At 43.6% G+C, this 26,820-nt stretch overlaps 1 protein-coding gene across 1 annotated transcript in view; it reads left to right on the top strand.

Annotated features, from left to right (window-relative positions):
• Window positions 1–715: 715 nt before the first annotated feature.
• The window catches only part of LOC142788198 (zwei Ig domain protein zig-8-like), a 126,442-nt gene continuing 100,337 nt past the window's right edge, over window positions 716–26,820 (top strand). The window contains exon 1 of the mRNA XM_075884767.1: window positions 716–973. Within this exon, the coding sequence (XP_075740882.1) occupies window positions 776–973 (198 nt within the window). The 5' untranslated portion in view covers window positions 716–775. The remainder of the gene's footprint in view (window positions 974–26,820) is intronic.

Raw genomic sequence — 26,820 nt, 5'->3', positions numbered from 1 at the left:
CAACGTCATGCTATTAGCGTTTGTTATTCGTTTTTTTTTCCGTGCCATAGTTATCTCAACTATACGTGGGACTGGCAGATGCCTAATACAGTAGAAACGGCTATAAGCATTGTGAGGGGCTATTCCGTGAAGCTTGTGCAATGTTTGAAGCTTGAGCAATGTTTAACACATACAAAAAAAATTTGTGATAAAGTTTCCTGTAGCGAACTGTCGCACGCGTAAGGCATTTCGTCCGTCACATATCCGCGTCGTCACCTGCTTTGATTGCGAGACGTAGCCACGTTTGATAAGAATAAGTGGCGCTAGACAACATTAGACAAGAGTTGGCTAATTAGCCACTGTTAGTCAATGTTAGTCAGCGATAGTAATACGCAAGCAGTGCACTTCGGTGGAATGGTAGTTATGGCGCTTGCTGCTTACCCGAAGGTTGCGGGTTCGATCCCGGCCGTGGCATTTCGATGGAGGTAAAATGTTCAGAGACCCGTTTTGTGTGTGATCTCACTGCACGTGAAATAACACCGGATGTTCCATATTTCCGGAAACCTTCCGGCCGCTCTCTGAATCATGTTACTTTTTTTGGGGCCGTAAAACCCCTAATATTTCAGTTTTATGCACAAACCTCATGCAGCATTAACACAGCAGACATCACAAAAACGCACCTACTGACATGTATTCGATAAAATGTTTCCCTATTTTGATATCTCCTGCAGGTCCTGCGCAGAGCCGTAGGTCCCACCCTGACGCCCCAACCCCATCTCCCGAAGACCCTGGGAGTATGGTTTCGAGGACGGCGTCGCGCCGCGTTCGTTCGGCCGAGGCGTCACTCGTGTCAGCCCCGGAGATCTTGAACCCCAAGCTCTTTCCGGACAATGAGCAGCCGGCGTTCGACAACAGCACGCCGCGCAACGTCACCACGCAGCAGATGCAGACCGTCTACCTGCACTGCATAGTCAACAACCTCGGCGAACGGACGGTGAGTAGGAGGCACCATTGAACTCTAGTCAGGTGTTACTAAGGGCTCAGATGCCTCACCAAACGCGAAAATTGAATGTCCACTTTAGCATTCCTCGGGGCTGGCGTGAACGCGAGCGATGCAAGAAATCATCATTGCAGGATGACTTCATCATTTGGCGTCATCAGTCGTCGCTAATCACCAATAGTTCCAGCTTTATCATGATTTCATTTCGACGTCACCATGATGTCGCCTAACGTGATGACAATGATGTCATTACATGACGCCGTCGCTAGGTCAAAGGTGGAGAGTGACAGAGGGAGAATTTATTAGAAGGCAGAGGGGTCGGCCTGAGCTAGTTCGCTCTAGCCTGCTACTCTACACAGGGGATAAGGGAAAGGGGAAGGAAAGAGGGATGAAGGGTGATGATGGGGACAAGAAGAGGCGGTGCGTATGTACAGTAGCCACTTAGCATAGTACCCTACAGTCTAGTTTCTAGTCCAGTGCTTTTTATAAAGTCTAGAACAGCCTTTGTAGCAGTTTTTGACACTGTTTGGTCGTTCATTGCTGACAATATGTGGCTTTCAATTAATGGTGTTCGTCCAATGCTTGCCAACGTTGCAGTTAGCATTTTTCTTTGCGCCACGTATAATGGGCAGTCACAAAATATGTCAACTAAATTTCGCGCACTTGGCAGCACTCACAATTCGGGCTGTCCGCGCGGCCAATTAATGGGTGCCGTAACGAGTGAAGGCGACGCCCAGGCGAATCCGGTGCAGTATATTAGCATGTCTTTGGCTTATTTTATCTGGAAGACGAAAAGTCATATCGGGGTCTGTTTCCAGCAGACGCTTGTTCCGATAATCTGCTAGCGACCAGTAAGTGGCAGAGCATTCGCGCATGAGCGATCTCAACAATGTGTTGACGTCACTTTGCGAATACGGTACTTTGACGTACATAGGAGCATTGTATACTGCCGCTCTTGCTTCACTATCGGCTATTTCATTACCAACCAGGTCGCAGTGCACCGGAATCCATTGGACTGTATTCAACTTACCACTCCTGTGTGTTAGGTCAAATGTTTGGACGATTCCAAACGTTAACGCGTAAAATTGGCCTCTGCTTGAGCTAGAATGAATGGCTTGAAGCGCTGATTTTGCATCGGGCAGAATTGTTAATTTACGTGGTGCTTGGCCTTTCACAGATTTTGTGGTTTCCTGTATAGCAGCAAGTTCCGCAGCTGACCAAAATGACCTGTGATCTAATTTTTACTGACGGGAAATACCGAGTTGAGGGATCACAAAGGCTGCAGCTGTGGCGGACAAAGTTACGGATCCATCGGTCAAAGTTCAAAGTCAAAGGTCAAAGGTGGGCTGATCACGGAGGCAGGGTAAAAATAGATAAGGTGCTAATATCTTTCAATGCGCCCCGCCGTGGTGGTCTAGTGGCTAAGGTACTCGGCTGCTGATCCGCAGGTCGTGAGTATAATAATAATAATAATAATAATAATAATAATAATAATAATAATAATAATAATAATAATAATAATAATAATAATAATAATAATAATAATAATAATAATAATATACAGCTATGTCTACATATTTAAAAACGTCTTTTGCGTGCAGTCGCTGAACTATGATCGCCAATTCGTCATCATCGTCGTCACCTATAACATACAAGCCGTTTATGTTTGTGGTAATATTGCTAAGCTGTCGACGTAAAGTTTGTACTAACACTGTGATTGTCGAGAATGAGCAATGGCGAAGCAGGAATGGACGCGATACTAATAAGGCCTCGTTTGTTCCACTATCCAAGCGCAGTAGTTGCGAGACCAAAACAAGTATAAAGTCTACCCGCTGCCGTGGTCGGACGGCTACGGTGGGTGATTGCCGATTCAAAGGTCACCGTGCCGACTCCCGGCTTCGGTGGTTACATTTCGACGAAGGCATCTGCTGGAGGTGATTGAGGCGTGTGCTAAAATTTATATCGATGTCAGAGGACTCTGGATGGCCGAAATTTTGTTATCACACAATTACGGCTACTCTAAGATTATCATACCGTTGTTTTGGGGCCTAAAATCACAACATATTCGAACTCTATGGTATACAATCTTAATTTAGCAAGGCCCTTGAACCCTCCGATGCTTTCATTGTTACCTTTTCACCTCATTACAGACTGACATTTACATTACAGATCGACATTTGTTCAGCAAGAAAAAAAGTCGCAAGCGCATATCAATGGCACTCTTTCTTGACGTGAAGGGTGCATATGATAATGTAGCTCACGATGCCATCCTCACTTCTCTCGCAGCAATGGGCGTTGGTGGACGAATGTTTAAATGGATAAAAGATTATATAACTGGCAGGGGTTTCTTTGTGCAAACATATGAGGGTACAACTGTTGAACATTACACCTACTGCGGAGTACCTCAGGGAGGTGTTTTAAGCCCCACATTGTTCAATGTTGCCCTCATTGGTCTGGTGAAGGTTCTGCCAAAGTCGGTGTGCCTATCCATATACGCCGATGATATTTGCCTCTGGAGTGCTGCAGTTACTCGCCCTCAGGTGCGTGCACGAATACAGCGGGCAGCAACCCTCACAACAGCCTACCTTCAGAAACAAGGCCTAACTATATCAACTGTGAAGTGCGCGTTGATGGCGTTTACACGCAAACCGATGACGCCATACCCTGTTTACATCAATGGACATAGTGTCAAATATGCATGGACGCATCGTTTCCTGGGCATAATAATCGACAGAAGTCTTTCGTGGAGCCCGCATTGTGCGTACTTGAAGAAGAGACTGCTATCTATTGCGCATATAATGGAATTCATGTGCGGGAAAGCATGGGGAACTTCTGTGGCCTCCATGCTACAGCTGTACAGGGCCCTATTTCTGAATCTATTGCGCTACAGCTTGCCGGTACTGACTAACACTTGCAAATACAATACTCATTCATTGGAGAGTTTGCAGGGTCAGGCACTACGTATCTGCCTAGGACTGCCCTGATGCGCTTCTACTTATGCCACAATCATGCTTGCCAAGGACCATCCGGTCAGGACATATAGAGTAGTGGATCGCCTCAGAGCGCACATTCAACATGCTAGCCGTGTCCCCGACCACCACTTGGCCCTTCTACCCTCCAGAAGACCACGTGCTACGTTTTCAGACGTCATAGCCAAGCACCTAAACAACATTCCATCAGGATATACGCCAGCTGCGAGAATGGCATGTCCTTTGTGGTGCCTCGACCGGCCGCAAGTACGTCTAGGAATTCCCGGAATCAAAAAGAAAAGCAATCACTCCAGAGTAGCATTGAAGCAAGCAACTCTGCTATTATTACATGAGTTGTAATTAGACCGAACGCAGATATACACCGATGGGTTCGTCTCGTCCAACAGCTCATCAGGTGCCGCTGTACTTCCGGCTGCAGTAATGACAATCAAGTTTAAGTTGTCGCATATGACTACATCTACGGCATCAGAGCTTGCTGCTATAAGGGCTGCTTTACAGTATCTCGTTCAAGAACGTCCAGGAAAATGGGTCATATTCTGTGATTCGAAGGCAGCGCTTCAGAGTTTGCAGTCTGCTATGCTTAGGAGGAGTCATGAACAAGTGGTACAAAAAATAAGACATTGCCATCATGAAGCTCTAGCACGAGGGCTTGATATTATATATCAATGGCTGCCTGGACATATCGGTATTACCAGAAATCAATTAGCCAATGATGCAGCCCGCTCAGCTCATGAAGGAACCCGTGTAGTCCCGATTCCTCTGTCAAGGAATGATGCAGCAAGACAACTTTACCTGCTGGCTCGAGATCTCACACGCACGTTCTGGTCGTCTACAAGCTTCCAAAGGTGTCAATTTTATGAACTGGATCTTTCGCTCAAGCTAAAGCTACCATCACAACTTTCCCGCTCCGATGCGACACTGTTATGCCGCCTTTGGTTGGGTGTTGCATTTACAAAGGTGTACTCATTTCGCATTGGTATGGCAGACACTCCTACATGCGACTACTGCGGAGCTGAAGAGACCATCGAACACGTCCTGTGCAGCTGCGCTTGCTACGACACACAGCGATGCCAGCTCCGGATGGCTTTGAATCAACTTGACCCTGGTCATTTTGTGTCCAGAAGATACTAGGGCCTTGGGCATCTGCTTCAGTTGCGCAGAAAGCGACTAAAGCACTGCTACTTTACTTAAAGTCAGCAAACCCGAGCGACCGCCTGTAGACTGTGTGTGCTCCCCGAGTGTGCTCGTGATTGTGTGTACCTTCTCATCTCTCTGCAACCTCTTTTCTCCCCTTCATCCCTTCCCCAGTGCAGGGTAGCAAACCGGATGTGCGTCTGGTTAACTTCCCTGCCTTTCCTTGCATCTTTATCTCTCTCTCTCTACAGACTGATTTGTCTACAGACACGTATGGGAACAGGAGAATAATCTTGAAGAATAAAAGAAAGGAAGGGATAAAAAAACAAACAAGGGAATAAATAAATAAATAAATATGTCCTAAAGCTTAGAGCAATGGACTGTTGCACTGGAAATGATGCATTAGATTACGCCATCGGCCACATTCTCTTTCTATTTTACATATTTTCTTTAAATAAAACAATTCGAAGTCACGTGCGGTCCTTACCCGTACCACGTCCAAAGTTCTGTGAAGAAGGCGAAGAATGCTGAGCTTTGATATGGCGATGTGAAGCTGGCAGATCCTATAAACTCACCGTAAGAGAAAGCTCCTTTCAACTGAACCCGCACAGCGTGTGCAGGGAATGGCCGGATCGCGAAGCGGCAGTGTCACATTAAAGAAGCTAGACAGAAGTAGCAGGCTTGCCCAATATAAATCACTTCTAGCTGTTCCTTGCCGAAAAGCACGTATCACATTCCTGACGAATGGTGTCTGTAAAAAGAGCAGGAATGGACTGAACACAGTAGTTTTACCATGCGCGTAAAGGAATCCTGCCTTCAACATTAACTTGAGCTGCGCGCATAATCAGCTTTTTTTATTCTCGTTATACGCGAATGTTTCACTCGAAGTCAGTACTGATGCAGTCGCTATTTTCTGCTGATCTCATGTACGTCTGGCATTATTTATTTTTTATTTTATTTATTTATTTTATTTACATTTCACCTACATCGCCGTGAGCCATTACGTAGGGGAGGTACATATAATAATTTGACTACATAGTTTTCAATCGAAACAATAGATTCAACAAATAAAACAGCACTCAAAATATTTTAAGAGAAAAAAAACACTCGAATATTGGTGAGTGAAAACGACGTCACAGTCATGCATTTGAAAACACGCACACGCTTCGAGACAGCAAACCATTCTTAGTGGCAGTGATATTGTAGGATCTGTTACAATGAAGAAAAAAAGGATTCATTATCAGTTTCATTGACGAGATCATCCGGTAGGCGGTTCCGTTCCTGTATTGTTTTTACGAAAAAAGAACTACCGAAAGAGTGGGTTTTGTAGCGGTATTCTAATATTTTTCGTGAATGGTCTTGACGATTAGAGACGTACGTTGGTGTGAACAGATAATCAAGAGGGTTAATGGCATTTCCATTATAATATATAAAATGAAGAAATTTAAGCCTGAGTTACTGCCTCCTTACCATCAGTGTCACTCATTTCAATGCTCGTTTCATTTCTGTGATGCCTGCATCACAGAAATGAAAATTTTCAACCTATTTTAATAGTATTTCAAAGAAAAAAAAATTCAAGGTGCACTATTGTAGGGCTGCTCCAGTTCTCAGTGTTGCATTGAAGAAGGCTGTGAAAGCGTTCCTGCGCTTCTTGCGTTCAAACGACCTGTCCAAAACACTGTGATCGGAAGTCCCTGATAGTGGGCCCATGTGATCTATTTTCTAATTTATTTTATATCTCTCTATATCTATCCTCTTTCCGACCCTTTTTCCCACCCCTGTACGGGCTAGCAAACCAGTTATCCTAGGTTAACTTCCCTGTCTCTTCCTTTTATTTATTTCTCTCTCTAAGAATCAAGCCATAGAAGCGTCAAATAAAGCATTGTACACAGTCGCACATTATCTCTTGAAGTGTCTCCTAGACACCACAGTTCTTATATACACTGTTGCGCGCCGAAATGCAGAAGATTTTGTTATGTATATTCGCGGTAATAGCTAAAACATCCGTGCAGAATGGCGTCAAGGCAGACCTGATGAGATTCAAAAGTCAAGTGAAAATTTTAGGCAGTTCAGTTGGTTGTTGCAAACTGCTTATGATGCCAGGTGAAGAGCGAGATGTTTTTTGTGAGCGCAAAAAGCATTCTGGTTGAACCTGAGCATCACAATGTGCTCTGAATGTGTACTGTTCTCATTAGCTTTCTAGGTACGACCAATCTTCTTGAACTTGAGCACCAGCCAAATCAGTGAATACGGACTATCCCCTGATGTTCTTTTTGGCTAACAACGTGAATCTTAGCACGAATAAGAGCAAGTTCAGCGATAGTTGGCAACGTCGAATTCCATGTCTTGACACCAAGGTGGTACTGTTTTCTAGGTAAGCGAGGGCCCCGGCTATAACATTGAAAGAAATGGCCGTTCCTATGGAGAATTCTTTAGACGCTGTAAACGCTCCGTACTGTTAGGTTACATTGAAGATAAAAAACGGTACCCTTCTGATAAATGGAGTTGGCACTCAACACGTCTGCACGAACTATATACAAATCGCTTCGTCTTTGAGCTTGGTCTAGATAACCTCGACTCTTAACAGTATGTGGCCTACTGTTGCTTCTTGTCACTTCAACGAAGTTTCTTGTTTTCGGTACAACGATGAAAGGTGGTGCTGGTTACGTTCACAGCGGCAACCAATAAACTGATCAACACTTATTTTTTGTCGCAGTCCTCACTTCAGCGAACCCACGCTGTCGCTAGCGGTTGTGTTGATCCGTCTTCTAGACATGCTGCATAGAGAGTAGATTAATCATATAAACGCTTCCCTAACCGGAAGTGAATCTGGGCATTGTTTTTTTTTACTTTGCAGCCACTTAATCGAGACAGTCGCCTTTCAATGCCTCATTTTTTGTGTTGTTGCTTTTAGGTGCGCTGGTTCATTTTCCTGCCCTTCTCGTTTAGTAAGAATTTCCCCCTCACTTTTCTTCCAAGTGGAGGGCAACAAACCACTAGTTTGTCATATGATTAGCCTTTCTCCTTTTCCATAAGTTCTACCGGCTCCCATCAACGCTAAATAAGAAGGAAGTATAAAGAAAAGAACGAAGTTGTTTACAGCAGCGTTCTGGTGATGTACGCGCTTGGAATAATAGTTTTCATCGCACTTGAAGTTAACTCTACTAGAAAATACCGATAACACAAAAGCGGCCCACAGCCCACACTTCTGAAAAGATAAGCGTAAGAGAAAATTTCCCACATATTCGTTAAACGTCGCTCGCATTAATATGTAATAAGAATCACAGAATAGATTCGACATACAAATTCTCGTCTTCACTGCCAGCACCTTTGTAACACATTCTTATAGCAAGCTAAAATAGGCTGAGACAGCTTTATGTAAGAGCACCATCTGATGTACTAAAGCCTCTCATTGATAATATTGCTAAATAATGATGCTCTGTCTCCCTACTCTCAGTGACGGCCACGAACCAGGATTTACAGTCTTTGTGCAGTTTTACCTTAAGCGTGAAAAAATGCTGATTAGGCAGTTGCTTGGCTAGTTACCCTACTTTAGGCTAAAGTTGAAGTTACTATTCTCTTGCACGTTCTTTTCACTGAAGTTCAGGTGATCGTCACCTATCTCATGCCTACAGCAGCCGGTCTTACACTAACGAAGGCGGGAGTGGCCGGAAAGTCCGTGCCACCATAATTATAACACGCTTTCTTGATACGTTCGACGCTAAACCAGCAAGCACCTAAAGATCCTTTGAATATATAACCACGTGCGTTGGTGTGGCTAGGTGTCATCAAAACAATTGTTTTCATCTTCGAAATAAACATAACATGAACATATGAGGGAACAGGGCCGGCATCATTGGCATGTCAGCAACTCCTCCTTGTTTTCCGCTTGTGCAGCAAGACTGAAAGTTGGGCTAGTTGCTGCTGAATGACGAGCCCCTTCATAAATTATTTTAAGCCCCCTTATTTTGACAGAGTTTCGCTTTTCAACGCAATTTCTCAGCGAGCTCGCATTTCTCAGTCGCACGGCACCTATATCTCTCGCTTCGTGCTTTCCGAATGCGCCCTGCGTGAGCATAAACCATCAGAGGAACGCATTGGCGTAACGCTTATATTTTTAGACGACTGCCGCCAAGCCCTATACTTCTCTCGTTGTCGTCGTTCCAGCCAGCACGTCCAACGCTCCGCCATAATGGTCGGGAAAGCAGCAGCGAAAGTGTGCACCTACGCTTTTTAATGGACCATTCTTGGACGAGAACGCCTCCCCCTCTCCTCCCATCCACTTCTGCCCATTCCTTCATTCTTTTCCGCGTGACTTCTTCAGTGAAGGTGTTTACTTCTCTCGTACGAGAGAAAAAAAAAGCAATGAGCAAGCTGGCGCGTGGAACGGACGCAGAGAGATAGAAGATGAGTGCAAGCGCTCAAAACAAGTCCGAGAAATAACGCTGCCAGAGCTATTATGCTCGCATCTACCACACGCGCTTTACACTTTAGGGCTTGCCCTGCAGTGCCAACAACATGGACGGCGAAGCGGCTCGGCACTCCTGCGACCCTAAGATACCCCTCGGAGGAAGAGGCAATATACGGGATGCCGATGGCTCTCCCGCGTCCCACAGCTCACCAGTCCACGTCGCAGCACTCTTATAATCACTGTTGTTCTTGTCGAGCTGTCGCTTTTGTGTGTGTGTGTAGCGTCGAACAAAGCACTGCGTCCCGTGCAGATGGCCGCCGACCCGCTGGTCGTTCGGACAGTGGCCCGATCCGATCAATCCCAATGCAATCCCGATGGCGATGCGTAAACTCCAACATCCTCGCTGTCGTCCAGAGTGCGCCCAACATAGCTCATGCAGCAGTGCTGAGGCTGCATGAGCTGTAGCTGAGTGTAGACGCAGTGAAGCTCCCGTGGCGGTTTTTGTGCATATAAGAATTCATGAGATATAAACCTCCACCTCTCGACAGCAGGCCTGTTAAAAAGGAGAGAAATCAGTGAGTGAGTTAATGCGTCGCTATTGTCGATAAAAAACCATTAGCTTTTGTCGTATAAGTACGATATGCAATGTTCTTATATAGTGCATTGAGTGTACTGCCGAATAAATAAATAAATAAATAAATAAATAAATAAATAAATAAATAAATAAATAAATAAATAAATAAATAAATAAATAAATAAATAAATAAATAAATTAATAAATAACCGAACAAACAAATAAATAAATAAGTAAATAAACAAATTATGTAGCAAAAAAGCCATTTGGCCTACTTCGTAAAGATGCACCCATCCATGTCATCCTTCTTTCCATGTCATCCATCCAGTCCCTTTGATGTGGTGCCCATCGTTTTCTGCGCTTAAAATGAAATATAATTATGTGCAAATGCACAATTTTCACGCATGTGTGGTGGGTGATCGCACCTGTTTTTGTACGTCAGTGGCAGAGCCACAGGTGGCGAAAAGATTGAAGAGCGACAACTATACATAAGCGGCTGCCTTCCAGAGTTTCCGTTGCGTTGTTCATTTTGATATGTACTAAAATCTTGGGACAAGTAGCACTAAAAATTCCACGCCACGCTTGGGTGTTAATATGACGGTAACGTAATTGAGAACTTTCCTGAACTAACGGGGGAGTCTTGCCACGTATGTTTTCCTCAGTTTATGGCCAAATCCAAAACGAGTGGGAAGTGGGCCCAATGCCTCCTCATGCTCTTGCTTAACTGATGTTGAACGGTTGCGCTCCAACAACAGAAATGTGTCATTAACTTGTCGGTGTATATACACTGCTCCCCCCCCTCCGACTTTTAATGAAGAGACCCTTTAGTGAGCAGCCTTTCGCGGGAGTCAATTTTGGCATTTTGTTTTTTTGCTTAACCCTGTTTACTGGTAGGGTATATTACTCCTGATTATAAGTACGCACAAAAGTCCGAAACAAGTAAAAGTGAAGAAATTAAAGCCTTATTTCGCGCACAGCACACTACCGCACCGTCTTTGTCATATAGAAATGGAGCACCCTTTCATATTAGATACATTATCTAGGATTGCGGCAACAGTCTCCTTGGCCATCTGACTGGGCCGAAGCTCCTCTTGCGGGGTCGTCATTGTGCTAGAAGTCTGTTGCACAAAGGCTGCTGCAATCTCTATAAGGCATTCAGTTGTTCAATGGGGAATGGGTATCCATATAAAGTGGTATGCGAAGTAATCCGGGTATATCCAACTCGCTTTTCATTACTTCTCTATATCCCATTCTCTTTTTGTAGCTGGTAATAATGCAACCATACTGAGTGCTGACATGTCTGACTCATATCGGCAACTGTGTGCAAGAGAGGTTTTCTCACTCCAGCGCCTTGCTCAGAACTGCCACCAGTCAATTAGAATCATTTTGATAGAGCTAATTTACTTTCAATGCTCTTTGATTAAATAGAGTAGTTTATATTGTCACGGGGTCGTGAGTGACGTGGCCGAAGACAGGAGACTTTGTGTTGGAATTCAACTGTTTATTTGGGCGAACCTGTGCCCAGTAAACGGAAAGTCCGATTACAGTAGCAGTCTTGGACTGATACAAAGAGAAGTTTATTAACCTCAAACTCAAAAAAACTCTTTACATCATTTTATACATACAGTGCTCGTTTAGAAACCCCTCTTGTGCACTATGGAGCATACAAACTCCATTATTCATAGAGGAAACTAGCGGCACATACACAGATATCTATAGTGGCGAACAGAGCGTCGGCCTTCGATCAACTACTGACAAGCGGCGAAGCGCGTCGGCATTTATACTCTTGCCGTCGAATGTTCTAGAGTTATCGCTGGCGGTGGCGTAGGTTCCAGAATAATCTGTGCCGTTCGCAGAGTGGGCGTCATCTTATCGAAATGATCTGCTACAGTTTGAAAGCTTCTCGAAAACTGCAGGCGCGGTTTGCGCTAAAAATTGTGTAGTGTTTTGGGATGATAACAAAACTTAGGAAATGGAACGCGTGGCAATATCTTTATTGAATGCAGACTACTGTTAACACACCAGCGCCGTAGCGAATGTAAGAACACCTACAATCTACTATAAAGCTGAAGCATACCAAGGCTAGTTATAAACAGTGCTGAAAATTGGCAGTGCGCGCCACAACTAAAGCGATCACGCAGACATTGCTGTCAAGGGACACGAGGGAGCATGTTGCCGCTAAACTGGTATTCTTAATCACAATGCCTTCGTAGAGCAGCGTGTGCATAAAGGAGTATAATGAGACATGTCGTATTCAGAGGAAAATAGATTGGCACCCGTCCCTTCAGACATTTATGAGCATCAGTTGTGGTTGAACAGTACTGCAAGATGTGTCCCAAAACGAGTTCAGCGTCTTGGCGAAGTCAGTGCCTGTGTGTGTTGGTATTCAGACTGCCACGTTTTGCCTTACAGCTTGACGCATGCATTGGCGACCATCTTGGATGCCATTATGTATGTAGCATGATGTTCGCTCGCTTTGCATATGCTACTGTCATGGCTGTTTCCACGCAGGCGTTCTGTGATAAGTGATTTTTGTGCATACTTGCGGTATTTAGGATGACTTATATACAGTTGTATGCATAGTGTTGTACTTCACAATCAACATTCGACGCCGATTGATTGATATATGAGATTTAACGTCCCGAAACCACCACTTGATTATGAGAGACGCCACGGCGAAGGACTTCGGAAATATCGACCAACCGGGGTTCTTTAAGATGCACCCAAATCTGAGCACACGGGCCTGCAGCATTTTAGCCTCCATCGAAAATGCAGCCTGTACTGCCGGGATTTGATCTCGCGACCTGTGGGTCAGCAGCCGAGTACCTTAGCACATTCGACGCCTTCTCGCACAGTATCTTTCTCTTAAATGTGGAACGCTTTAGGGGGCCGGGCTGTCGTGGGTGGTGAACGCATGCTGTCATTGTCGCTTGCTGTAACGCCGTCAAACCTACATATAACGTAGCCATCTGTGCGTCCGCTCACGCCGAATAGGTGTTCCTCTTGTTCTTCGAGTGCCTCGGCGATGATGTTAAGTGCAGAGAACTTTAGGGGTTTGGTCTACAGTATGCAGCCAGCGATTGACGTAACAACGTCAAAACAACGTATAAAATGAAAAAAAAGGGGAAGCAAGCGTGAAATACAAAGGAACAGAGAGAGCAATGTTCGAAGTCAAAGTATTCAACAATGCACGGGTCGTTTCTACAAACGTCTAATGTGGCATTTTTCAACTATACAGTCACGTAGGGTTTCTCGTTTTTTTCTGACATACTTGAAGAACAGCGCCGCATTTAAACCGACTAGAAAAACTTTATTTGCTCTCAGAACGGCGGGGTACGTTTTCGAAGATTGAAACGCAGATAACTTTACACTAAAGATTCACCGTGTTTTAATGGAGGCAAGGCGCTCCCGGTTTAAATAAACGAAGCGTGCGCCGTATAATATCAACAAATTGCTCTTCTCTAACTTGTGAAATCTATATGTCAACGTATCTAAGCAATATGGATGATTGCAGGAGTCGGTTCATACTTAAAAGAGATTAAATGGCGCGAAAAAGACAGTACAAACAGAAAAAGACACAAAAATACAGCGCTGATTATTCACAATCATGTTACTTTTTCAGACCCGAGGCCTTTCTATGACATAATTCAGAGCAACAGAAATGTTAATACTTGAATGTTTGCTATGATAGTACCAAGAAGTTGCGTAAAATGATAATGAAGGAATGCTGGCAGTACTGTCCAGAACCTAGTAATTGAGGTGAGATATTAACATGCAAAATGCTGTATATCTATTCGTCTTTCTGTGTGTTTGGTCTTTTTTGCTCTTTTCATTCTTTCTTAAACATATTATCTGGTCATTCTGTATGTGTTCACAAACCTCGTGGCTGTAATAATTAGAATGAAAGCCCTTTATAGCCAACAGCGTTCACTTAAGCGAATATACAATTCGTGTGGTAAAACAGAATCAAGTAAATGCTGAAACCTATGCTTCAACTTTGTGTGTTCTGCAAGCACGTGTATATGGAGTGTCAGAATTTGTGCTTCCGTAATCATCTCTTGATTGCTACTTTTGCTGAAAGAACTTGTTACACCGGGGAAGGAAGGGTATTTCAGCTCCAGTATACGTGAAACCTGGGAAGGGGCGAAGCCTGCAGTGTTTTGACAGAGATTTCGTTGATGAGGCACTAGCATTGCCAATCTCGAAACCGAGCATATTATGATGTACCGTGACTACATGACACACCATGGTGACAGGTGACGCTGACAAGCCTAAAGCCGATATGGCACTTCGCACCTGATACGTGCCACGTCCGCAGCAACCTGATGTCAGAAAGGCTGCTACAGAAATTACAGAGGCACTAGAAAAAAAGTAGACACTATCGTCTAACACACGTAAAAGAGAGTAAGAGGGAAGGGGTGAAAATGGGAAGTTAACAAACTCATCCATATAAGTGTAATCCATATCATAGCTGGTTGATTTCTTACTTCTTGTTCATATGCCGCGGCAACAGTGTTTATGAATTTCTTGGTACCCAGATTTTCCTCGCTTTTTTATAGCAAGAAAGACTTGACACTTTCAGGATAATAAATTAGGAAATGAAAAAACTATCAACTGGAATTTCATTGAGCCGTAGGTAGTGTAGGAGTTTTTTTTGTCTTCGTTTATGTTTTGTCGTGCAAACGTCACTGTAATGAATTACACGCATGGGCGCCACCGCTTTGTGTAGCCATGATTAAAACTTTCTTTAGTGCACGCTGTTACTCGCATTGTCAACCGCTTTCCAAACCACACCCATCCCGGGTTTTGTGACGCCAAATTTTATGCGTTGCTTGGCTCTCAAAAACTACGACGAAGATGAAGCGTTCCCTGCTGGTTCCTCGGCAAAGTTATTCCCAAACGCGCGTCGAGAAAGAACAGCAGCGATGTTGGAGAATGAACGGGAACAAGGAGAATACAGACAGTATAAAAATGTTTTTAAAAATTGAACATCACATATCGGGGGTAGCTCGGCTCGCGTTGCACGCCTTGGCGGAACGTTAGTTGTTACGTCCAAGGACGTGAACCAATGTCGTCGGGCGTTTTCGCAGCAACAAGTATCCACTCGCTGGAAATTCGGTAGCTACAGTGGCCAAAGCTATAGCGCGCTCGCGCGCGTGCAGAAAAGCGTCTGCCGCTTGGTCGCGTCAGAATTTCTCGCGAATGCGCTTCGAGAAAAGCGGACCTCCTTTCTCTCTTCGATGCCTTCCCCGTGCACTCTTGCCTCGTGCTTGCTGCTCCTGCAGCATCTCCTGTCTTTCTTCCGTTCAACGCTGTTTCCTAATCTCCGCATTCCAAGTTTTCATGTTCGCGCTCGACTCGTTCAAAATTGATTCTCGCCGCACAGGGTTGAAAGAGAGCGGGGAAATATATACACGGAGAAAAGAGAATGCTTCGTCTCTGAAACGAATGAAAGGGATGTAATACAAATACTATAAAAATGGTGCACTGCTGGCAGCTTTCCACCACCACCGCAGGAAGCACTGGTAAACGAACGCGTTTAAACGAGAAAGAAACAGTAAGAGAACGTTGCAGCCGGGATGGCAGTAGCGAAGCGTCGGTGTTTCGAGCGTCAGAAAAGAGCGAGCGGTTTAGGACAAATCAGTATACGGCGCTTTTACTGTAAGGGCACGCATAGACAGGCCTTGCAATGTTAGTACGCGTCGTACGTGTCAGAAGGAGCTGGGATTGGGGTGGTTATGCGAGTGTCGGTTTTGGCACTGCATCTCTACGAAATAAAAGGGCTCTTCCCCGCTCCCCCCCCACCTTTTTTTTTTGTCACACACCCTGTCCTACCCCTACCGCTGCTTCGTCGCATCTCGCACCTTCGCTCTTACTCGCCTCTATTTCATTCTTTTTTATTTTATTTGTGCACAACCGATGTGTTCCTTTCGGTAAACGCGCAGACAAACGTTTAAAAAATGGCGGGCCGGAAGACACTCCCGTATGACAGCAGCAGACGACTCTCGAACAATGCGCTTTCAGACGATGCGGTGGGATGTACAAAATAAACGAAAACAGGAAAGGGGTTAGTGCGCGAAATGTAACGTCCTTGAAGCGGGTCACACGTAGAGGACAATTTTATCGGGTCGTGTGAAGCTGAGCATGCAGACTATTCTCATGCGGACAGCAAAAGAAAACAAGATGTATGTCACAGGAGGTAGAATTCAGTATACCCATAATGGTAAACTAAATAAAGAAGCAGTAGGTTTTTTGCAAAGTGTGGGACGCTGGCGAAATAGAGCTTGGTTAAGAACATAAGGAAGTCTATGACGAGGGGATAAGAAAGATGCGTGCGGGGGAGGGGGGGGTGGCGTATGCGAAAACGACACAACGTGCTTGCAGGACGCTGAGCTAAAGCCACCAGCACTTCTCTCGTCCCAGACGTTGCACCAGGAAGAACAAAAAAAATATCATGCCGAAAAAAAGGAGGGGGAGAACAAAAATGTTTTCTGCGTTCTGTTTACACCTTCAAGAGATAACAGCACCGAAATGACCAATATGCGCTGCTACAAAAGGCAAAAAAAAATGGTCGTGAGAAGGAGATCGGAGCAAGCAGATAAACAGAAGAAAAAAACCGAAGAGAGTGTGATGAAGGTCTCAAAGTGAACGCAGATCACCTCTCAGTCTTTGGTAGTCGGTTCATCTGTTTTATTTCTTGGTCATACATCGAAACCAGGCTCGATAAAATATTCAGGCTAGCTCCGGAAGGCTAGCCCCGCCTGCATGACACATTTATTATTATTTTCTTTTTTATCACGAGGGAACCCCACCATCACTTCCTACTATTGCTTTATCAATATAGAGTCTTGCATACATGTGCGATTTTTGGGTTTTGTGTTTGAACAATCAGTTTTGCACAAAGCTCGACCAAGGAAATGTAATGAAATGTTACTGGTGAATTGACGCCTTCTCCTAAATACATATGTCCTTTCCAACGACGCTGGTGAAAGAAGAGTTTTGATATCTGGCAAGAAAAAAGAACAAGAGAAACATTATGTGGCTGTCGCTTAAGCATTCTTCGACAAAAAGAGTAGTGAAGCCATGGAAGTTAACGCACATTATGTCAGAACCTTAGCCTCTGTAAATGAAAGAGTAATCTGTTTGCTTAGCGCGCTCTGAATAGAATGACTTTGGACATCTAAGCGGGTGTTTCATCCATAATGAAAATTTGAGCAAGCAACGCGAACATGAACAACACCAGAACATAAAAAAAATCGGAAGCACAGTAGACACAGGAAGGTGCTTAGGGATACTGTGTCTACAACTATAAGAGCGCACCCTTTCTTTTTTGTTTGTTTGTTTCTTTCTTCCTTTCCCAAAGTGTTTCAGTAGTAGCCCTTTATCCGTCTTTCCTCATCTAGGCCGTAATAAAATCAGCGAGTCCTGTAGCCAACCTTTCAGCCATTGCCCGTCTTTCCTCTTCTGCTGCATAATAATTACACAGTAATATCTATAAAACGGGTTAGGTACTTTATAAAGCTTCGTTTATGTTAAAAATATATGCTATGAATGTTCAATCAACAAGTACGTAAGCGAAAACACATGTGGTAATGCACGATCAAGAGTCATCTGCATATGTAGAACTGTACGAAATTCTTTCACATATGTGTTCCTATTGCAGCCACTGTGCCGTCGAAACTATACGCATCTTAAAGTCAAGTACTTCTCTTGTGATTCAGAAGTATTGAGCTTTCTTTGTTTGGCGCTTTTTATAATCGTTCATGGACGTTACACAGCCGTCCTTACCGACACACTTGACACATGGCAGGTTCCGTAGTCTAAGTAATTCAATCGTGTTCCTGAACAACACTGTCATATTTCACCAAATCATGATAATTTAGCTCACCACGCTAACTTTTTGCTCACATTATTACAAATAAGAATATTTCCATTATTATTGTGAATTCGTGGTGCTAAAATACACAGTCTTTCTAGTTACACTTGAACGTGTGCTATATATAATACAGCACGTAAGTTTGGCTGGTGGTATCAGGAATATATCCTCTAAGAAAATACTTTTCCTTTCTTTCGTTTCATTTTGTATTCCCCATTTTTGTAACATCGAGATAGTGCGGCAACATTTCAAGTCAATGGCAACAACTAACAACAACGAAGTCAATTGCAACAATCTAACAAACTAGAGATCAAAGTATATCTTGCTTGTGTTTGGCAATATGAGTTTTCTTGTAGAAAGCACAAGGATTGAGGGGCCTAAACAAACTGATTCAACTTGACGGTGAAAACTCTTTTGTTTTAGCCTCGTCAAATTTCTTATCCTAATTGCGCTTTCATCTGACGCTGTAGTGACTCTGACACATGGACTCATTTTCAAGCATAAGAAATTGTAAAGATTTCGGTGTAAAAGCAAGGCTAGCTTCATCTAGCCAGACATTTCTTGATAGCACTTTGCATCTACGCATGTCCGCCATGAAGGGCACGTGCACAAGGGGTGTGGTTAGGTTTAAAGACCAGGAATTGTGAACTCAGGTGGGCTAAAGCAACTATAATCTTTTCGTTAAATCGAATTGCGCTCTGTGTTACCATCCATCAGCGCCCACCCCTGTGCACAAAACGCGTAATATTACTTTTCCGCACGCAACCACCATAACCCTTTCGACCGTCGCTGAAGATGCACTATTTCTCTAACTTATTTGTGATCCACTGGATAGCTGATAGCACTTTCGTAAAGTCTTGGGATCTTCACTAGCACGTCTTCACTAGTAGCCCATACTAAGTTATTCTCGCCAGTGGCTCGAGTTAGAAAACTTTTTCGAGTTAGGGACAGCAGCTCCGCGATAACTGCAGGATGTACCGATAACTAAGCGAACTGCTGCACCGACTACACCAGTACTTTTTTTTTAAGTTTAACGAAAGCTTCTTTCTTCAGACAGCCGTGCCAAACTAGCCACCGGTTTCCTGTCTCTTTAAATGAGCGCAAGAATTACGGGGCAGTAGGAAAGAAGACCAAGAAGCGAAAGAAAAACAAGTTCAGTCATTCTCTTCTTTATTTTTGCGTCTTTGTTCTCTCCAGTCGCCAGTAAAGCGCGGAGTGTCCCAACACGTGTGCCGCCTCCCATCTTCACCACTTACACTCCTAAAGCACTCGCGTGGGACTCATTTACACAATGGCCGCGTAGACCGACATACCCTTCTTCACTTCTCGTACTCTTTACTCTCTTCTGTGCAGTCCCACTGGTATATTTTGTTTCATTTTATTTTATTTTTGTTCTCTTGCGCGTTCCTGATACGCAAACAGCCCGCGGTGTTCCGTCGGCCCCAACAGCGGGAACTCGCCCAAGGCGTGCTCCTGCAACCGCTGATGACCCTCCATTTGCACGCAGTTCTCGCCAGTCTGTCTCAGTGGTTGCCGAAGGAGAAGGAAGACCAGTGGCCACTCTGTTCTTTCAGATAGACAGCTGCCGGTTCACGGAACCCCGTTACTCCGTTGTTGTTTTTTTACCTTTTTTTTCACAAGCCCATCCCTGTTCTCGATTACAACATGCTGATATTTCCTTATTCTGTGGACTCTGTGAGCCTACTAGTAGAAAAAGAAGACAGCAGAAGTGCGACCTCGGTGTTTATGAGAGGCAATATTGGGACGAATTTCTGAGACGAGCTTTCATTGCTACGAAAAAAGCACTCAGAGGCGAAAGTCAGAAAAAAGGCGGAATGGTTTATTGTGGTTTATCGGAAGCTCGCGAGATCCAGCTCCAGCCGCGGCGTCATTATTTTCGATGGCGCCGAATGTGTTTGAATATTGAGCATTTATATTTCAGGTTCACGTTAAAAATACCGGTTGGTCAAAATTTTCGGAGCACTCCTCTACGGCGTGCCTCACAAACATGTTGATGTTTCGTAAAGTAAGGCCCCGAAATATTTATAATATATCCTTATTTATTGACGCATAAATCAAGCGGTGCATGTCTGTAGTCGATGCTGTAGAGTCCGAAGGGTTGCCAGACACAATTCTAGATACGCTAGGACAAGGATTGATGCCAGTGCAATGAAAAAAAGAAGGAAGAAAAACCAGAGAGATGGCAGAGAGGTTTACGAGGCATGGCGTGGTTGGCTATCCTGCACTGTCTGAATGGGAAAGCAGAGTACAAATATCAGACAGAGGAAAGAGAAGAGAAAGAGACGAGAAGGTGCCAGTGCAAGGTCTTGCTTGGAATCGCCTCGCGATAAAGAACTACGCTAAAGTTCACAAACTCAGATACGTTATCAGGGCATCTAGTATCTTCAGTGTAGAAAGAATCTGGAGCCATGCATATGCAGAAAACATTTCCTCCAATAGCAATTCAAATACTGGGTGTAAGTGATGACGAGTCTTAAAAGGATTGGCCAGTTATGTTTAGCTCAAAAATGACAAGGTATAATGTGGTGTTACGACGAGTGAGGTAAAAGAAAACTGTGATGTTTTGATGGCAATAAAGATTGATCTTCACATATTCCGCCAGCCTACATATACGAATTTCCGGAGGTCAATAAGTTAGACTTGTTTGTGGTCCACCGTGATGTGATCTGTTGCTCACAAAAAGCAGGTAAACAAGAGAGAAGAGATACAGACGTTCTACGAAGGTCTTCAAATGTACAGATGCGTTAGCTCGCTGTCTTCCTTGTACGAGGAACGTATTTATGAAAATACCATGGAATAATATTCCAACACATCCATGAATTAAGAATTCGAAAAAAAAAGCAGGTTGTCTATCTAAACAAATATTCAAAGATATATGTGTGAAATTGTGAAAAAGAGCTAAATCATGGAAAATCGCACAATAGATGCCTCTACGCATTACCTCTAAACATCGCGATGCGTTTTTTTTCTTAACGCATGTATCACACAAATAAGGTACGGAGAAACGTAGGTAAATTATGCTAGAAAATGAATAATGCATTTGCCTAGAAAAAATGCTGGCCAAGAACCCGTCAGGCAAATATACAGAATGAAACTTTGGTTCAGGCTAGTTAACTTACCGACAAAAACTTTGACGAGTGGTGTAATGATCGAGGACAGTGAAGGTGCCCGCTCTGGTTTCTTGTGCCTTCATTGTCTTTATTGTTTGAACTAATCATAAATGTTCAATACATTCAATTGTTCACCATTATTTATTTATATTCTTCACGCATACAGTATGTTTGATTATAGCGAATTTACGGTGATGATAAAGAAAAAATATCGGGCGTCGTAGCGAATTTGTAATACATGTGCGGCTATATTAGGCAAAACAGCAGGTAACGTAACTTCGTAGTATATTATTTAGAAAAATTACAATAAGTTGGGCAGTAAGCAACAGTTTACGATTGATTTTTCAGTCACTGGACGCTGTGAACGAGTGCGCCTATATTGCAAAATCAGTCGTAGAGAATGAGCCTCGATTAGACGAACTATTTGTATACATCAGAATAAAAGGGATTCAGAACGCATTGTATGGGCTCTAGCATATCATGTAAGAAGCTTTGAGAATACATGTTGATTAATACGTAAGCGCTTGTGTACAACCTCACTGGTATCCACCATGGCTAACCATGAAGGTCAAAACAATGTGAAAGCGAAGTTGCCATGCATGATGAGACCCATAGAGTTTTGATTTATACACTACAGGGAACTTTGTCGCTAGTGTCTACGGGAACTGCAACGCATGTAGCTTCAATGAGCATGGGATTTATGGGTAGTACACGGATTCGCTTATAGTCTTCGTGCTTTACGTTTCTTTTGGCTTCGCTCGGCCTGAAACTGCTTTGTCACGAAACAAGAATCGGCAAATGTTCGGCAGTCGCACTTCACCATCTTAGTCGTTTAGGCTTATAGTTTCAAATTGGGTCATGAAGTTCAAATGGGTTGGTTGTTTTCTTCGAAACGAAAACCGAAACCAACAATAAATGAAGCTCCGCAGGTCGCGGGTTCGAATCCCGGCTGCGGCGGCTGCATTTCCGATGGAGGCGGAAATGTTGTGGGCCGGTGTGCTCAGATTTGAGTGCACGTTAAAGAACGCCAGGTGGTCGAAGTTTCCGGAGCTCTCCACTACGGCATCTCTCATAATCATATTGTGGTTTTGGGACGGTAAACCCCACATATCAATCAATAAATGAAGCTACCCGTGCGAATCGCCACCCGCAAGTACGCAGAAGAGAGAAAGTCGTGTACTATATCTCTCATTCCATTGGTCGCTAAACAATCACAGTGCCAAAATCTTCTCTAGTTAATTTTAGTAAACTCTACGCGGCAACCAATATAAATGAAAGCAGTACTGGTCTAAAAATTGAGAAAGGCGACAACGTGTTCGTTTGTTCATGTACTCCATATCCGCATAACACGTACGCTGTGATGAATACTGAGAACACAAACGCAGGGGACAGCTCGCGAAGAATTCTGTGCAGCGTTGTGTTTGTCTAGTTTAATTTACGCTCGCGACATCACCGATCATTCGATACGGACTGCTCCGTGCTCTCGGCGCTTACACGGTCATATCTCCATGCGACGACTGCAGCACGGAAGTGCGTATTGGGTCAACACGCGTCGATATGGGCAGCTCGTGGATGCAAGCAACACGGTGCTCAAAGGCACGCGGCTCGCTCGAGCACGACTATGCCATTTGCCCTCCTGTCCACTTCCTAATATGCGAATATCGTGAACTATGCACTAGTAACGAGGTTTGCCGTAACTCCTGTCATGCAGAATGTAACTGACCGATGGGCCCACTGACTTATTCGTGCATCGATCCATTCATTGATTTACCGGCGCATCTTATAGAAGTAGCTTTGCTGCCTCCCACAGTGGGCGATGGTTCTGTTGGTTTTACTCAGCTAACCAAGAATAACACGGGAACATATATATGAAAAATTGTTTTAGGACTATCCGTGTTTACCTTTCATCGATTTTTTTTTGTTGTTGTCTTGTAAGCATGCGCGAATCTTTAAAAGAGGCCAAACTTATTTTATATAAAGAAAGATATAGAATGAGTACACAGTGGGCACAGATAGGAACTAAAACATCCCGAAAAAAAAACAGGGGTGTAAGTTTTTTTTACTGCTATATACAGATAAACTTCATGGCTCAAGAAGCTTCTTTCGCACATCTTCTTTTTTTTCAGCATGTTATTTACAAGATGAAAGCAGAAAACACAATGCGAAACAAGCAGAAGAGAAAAAATACAAACGAGAACGTCATTTACATATATACAAGCACGCTACAACTCCAAAAACAGATAAGTCATTAGCACGCGACACGCAAACGAGGCACAAAACGTCTCCGTGCTTTTAGTACACGCATTCAAAATTGTTTGAAAAAGAGCAAGCAAATAAAAGGTTCCACATGCTAAGCTCCGGGCCGGGAGGATGCTTAGAGTGTTTGCCTGAAACAATTGGATCTAGTCTGATAGCGAAAAAAAAAGCAAACACCATGAGCTTCACGTTAAAACATAGCATGATGGTTTAAGGTAAAGCAGCAGCTGCATTTTTGGTGCAGGCGAAAATGCTGCAGGCCTGTGTACTCAAATTGGGGTGCCCGTTAAAGAACACCAGGTTGTTGAAATTTCCGGTGCCCTCTACTATGACGTCTCTCATATATAATATAGTAGTTTTGGGACGTTAAACTCCACATATCAACCAATAAATGGTTTAAGGTGAAGATGTAATGACTGCTTTAAGGGGCGCACCTTAGCTTGACACGATGTCGCATGAGCAGCGGTGTCATAAGGGTCAATTTGGCCCGCTATCTTAGTCATTGTCTGGTGTGCATAAAGAACGATGGCAAAAAAAAGGGGGGTCACTCTCTTGTTTCTTTCCCCTAACGTCGTTTTCGTCTTGTGCAAGCACACGTGTTCCGTTCCGCCGTCGTCGTGAAAGGCCGAGCAGGGAACCCGCTGGTGGGGCAGAACGTAAACAGCTGTTTGTCATCCTTAATTCGCCATGGCACGGCGCACGCACGGACGCTGTGGAATTCGAGCTCGTCGACGAGATACCGAAACCAGGAGACGCTGTCCGGCTTCGTTTTTGTTTTTGTTTTTTGTTTACCCGTATAATGCCCCACCCGTGCGTCCCTTCTTTCTTCGTGGCGAGGTTTTTTATAAAGCGATGCACTGACGTCGTAATTCACGGGTCCCGGCGCTAAAGTTAGCCCAGTCGTCGACGTGGCCCGCATGAACGCGCTTTCATTCGACGACGTTCTTGATTTGGCAGCCTCCTAGCGTGCATCGTTCATTTCTCACAGCGCCGACGAAGCAGACCGGCAAGAACGTCACCCGCCATGTGGAGCTGTAGCTCAGATACGTGTCGTGCTGGTCTTGCTTCTTTCTTTATTTGTTTCTCTGCTTATTTTTGTGTATAGAAACTCGCCACCAGCTTCACGAGCATGTTCCGTGCATTTGCTACACAAACCTTATAATGCTAGTAGATGTTATTCGTGTCAGGTTAAGATTTCTTTATCAGTCTAATATTCGCGGTTTTTATGGACACGAGCACCACGTGTTTTATTATTATCTTATTTTAGTGGCAACAGCACCGAGAGACACTCAATCTTGTTTCTATTCCAGGCACTTCTGGTCAACCAATCACTTCCGGTTTTCCAATTATTCGAGAAAAAATCTAAGAAAACTTCTGAGAAATAAAAATACCAGGATATCGATGACTCTGGTGCAGGTTTAGTGCTAAATTAGACACAAATGGTATTGGGGCATAAGTGTATTTAAGATCAGGGCTACCTGACTGTCGGAATAACTAGTGAGCTTTCCATGCAGGAAAATTGCGCTGAAATGGAAAAGGGCACCATGAAGATCTGTTTGGTGTTCCTTTTTTGTCGTGTCCTTTTATATTTTAGCGCAATTTTTTCTGCAAAAATGAACAAAATAGCCTCTCAAGACGTTCTAGCGAGCGTTCATTGAGTGAGTTTAATTAAAAACCAAATGGTATCTTTTGTGAGTTACTGAGATCACTTGACACCACTACGCGCTTTTTTTGCACGAAGGCTGTGAGATCTACCTCAGCAACATGATTGAACACAGAGTTAACCGAATACGTATGGAAGCATTAGAGTCGCCCACAATTGTTATAACTATTGCATCTGTCATGTATATTCTGTCTGATGTGCTCGCAATTCTCGCTAATGTCTTCCAGTATTTTTTCTCAAATAAGTTTTTTCAGTTAGAAATGATACCATACGTTGTGTGACAACCAACTTCTTGAAGATTTTTTGGCTTCGACTGCCCTCTTGGAGCTAGTGACGAGTTTTTGGTGGTTTTCCAGGTTCTCAACTACATTAAAATAATGTTTATTAATTCTGACAATGAACATGCCCTCATCTTTAAAAAAAATCTTATGCTTTGATAGCACATGTATCCAACAAAACCCTTAACTTCAACCAGAGTCATCGATGTTGTAGTATGTTTATTTTTTGAAGTTCTCCTAAATAATCAGAAAATTGAAAAAAATCACTTGACCGGAAATTTACTTGGCCCTGGCGACTAACTTTCGCTGGTGTTGCAAGTCTTCGGACTCATGAAAGGCCAGTGACAACTTGTCGCCAGGTCGAAGACGGCAGTCGATTCCAAAGCATTCCCGTTATAGGGAGCCCTCTTGCCTAAAAAAGATCCCAGACAACGCTCAGAATACAGATTCTAGAATAGGTGTTCATTTCTCTCTCTCTCTCTTTCTATTGCACGTCAAGTAGGCTATATTAAATAACCGCTAACATAACCTCAAATGAACTGCGACAAACACGAATGCAATGATGTCGATTTTTTAAAAGTCTGATTATACCAACTAACAAAAGTTCATGATACTCTAGTGCTCAAATTTCGAAGAAGAAGACAGCACAGTTGGGTGTGTTCGATTTCCCCAATATATCATGCCATTCTCCGATTCACATCTATCTTCATCGTAGGTCTCGACCAGAGCTACGCTTCATCACCTGAACTTGTATTGCACTGTCTTTGATGACGAGTTGCTCAAACAACTTTTCTGCATTCACATTTGATTGAGCGGTGACACAAAGTCACCATGTCAACCTTGCAAAAACGAACCAAGCGTTCTAACGTAAGGACTTGCAGTAATGGAATTCTTTATGAAACCACTAGTGCTTTGAAAAATGTGCCAGGAATCTGAACGCGTTTGTTTTCTTGAGAGCTAAACATTCCTAAGTGTGATCGATTCCACCTCAAAAAAATTGGCCTCGTGGTGTGATTGTAGGCGATTCAATATTTAAAGGTTCGTTGTATCAGGTAATTAATCAGGGGTTCCCGATACTGGAACTCAAGCACAGCGTCACAATGCAGTCATTATTTCTGTTTAAGTTTATGTGGTGTAATTGTATGCTGTAATTTTGTCAGTCGCTATTGAAGGCGTGCCTAATCAGAACTGTTGATCATTGAATTAGCTTCATATTATAAAAAAAACGAAAGAAACGACACGCGCATAATTATGAATATTGTATCCACAAATACAACAATCGGCAATACAAATCGCACAATTGTGGTTTCAGTGTGCACTTTTCTTTGTTCGCTTTTATTTATTTGCACTTCTGAGTCAGATGTACAAAGCTGAAATACCCCAACTCTTCTACGATTATCATATGTAGAATATACACGACTGCCACTGTCTAGCTCGCGTTTCTGATGTTCGCATCAATCGTCTTCTTTCCTACAGATACAAGTTCAGCGATTCAACTATGCGTGGCTTTTTTACGTCAATGTATTCA

The sequence above is a fragment of the Rhipicephalus microplus genome, unplaced genomic scaffold, assembly GCF_043290135.1.
Source record: "Rhipicephalus microplus isolate Deutch F79 unplaced genomic scaffold, USDA_Rmic scaffold_47, whole genome shotgun sequence".
Taxonomy (NCBI): Eukaryota; Metazoa; Arthropoda; class Arachnida; order Ixodida; family Ixodidae; genus Rhipicephalus; species Rhipicephalus microplus.
The sequence above is the reverse complement of the archived record's forward strand: the minus strand, read 5'-3'. Positions and strand labels throughout refer to the sequence as shown.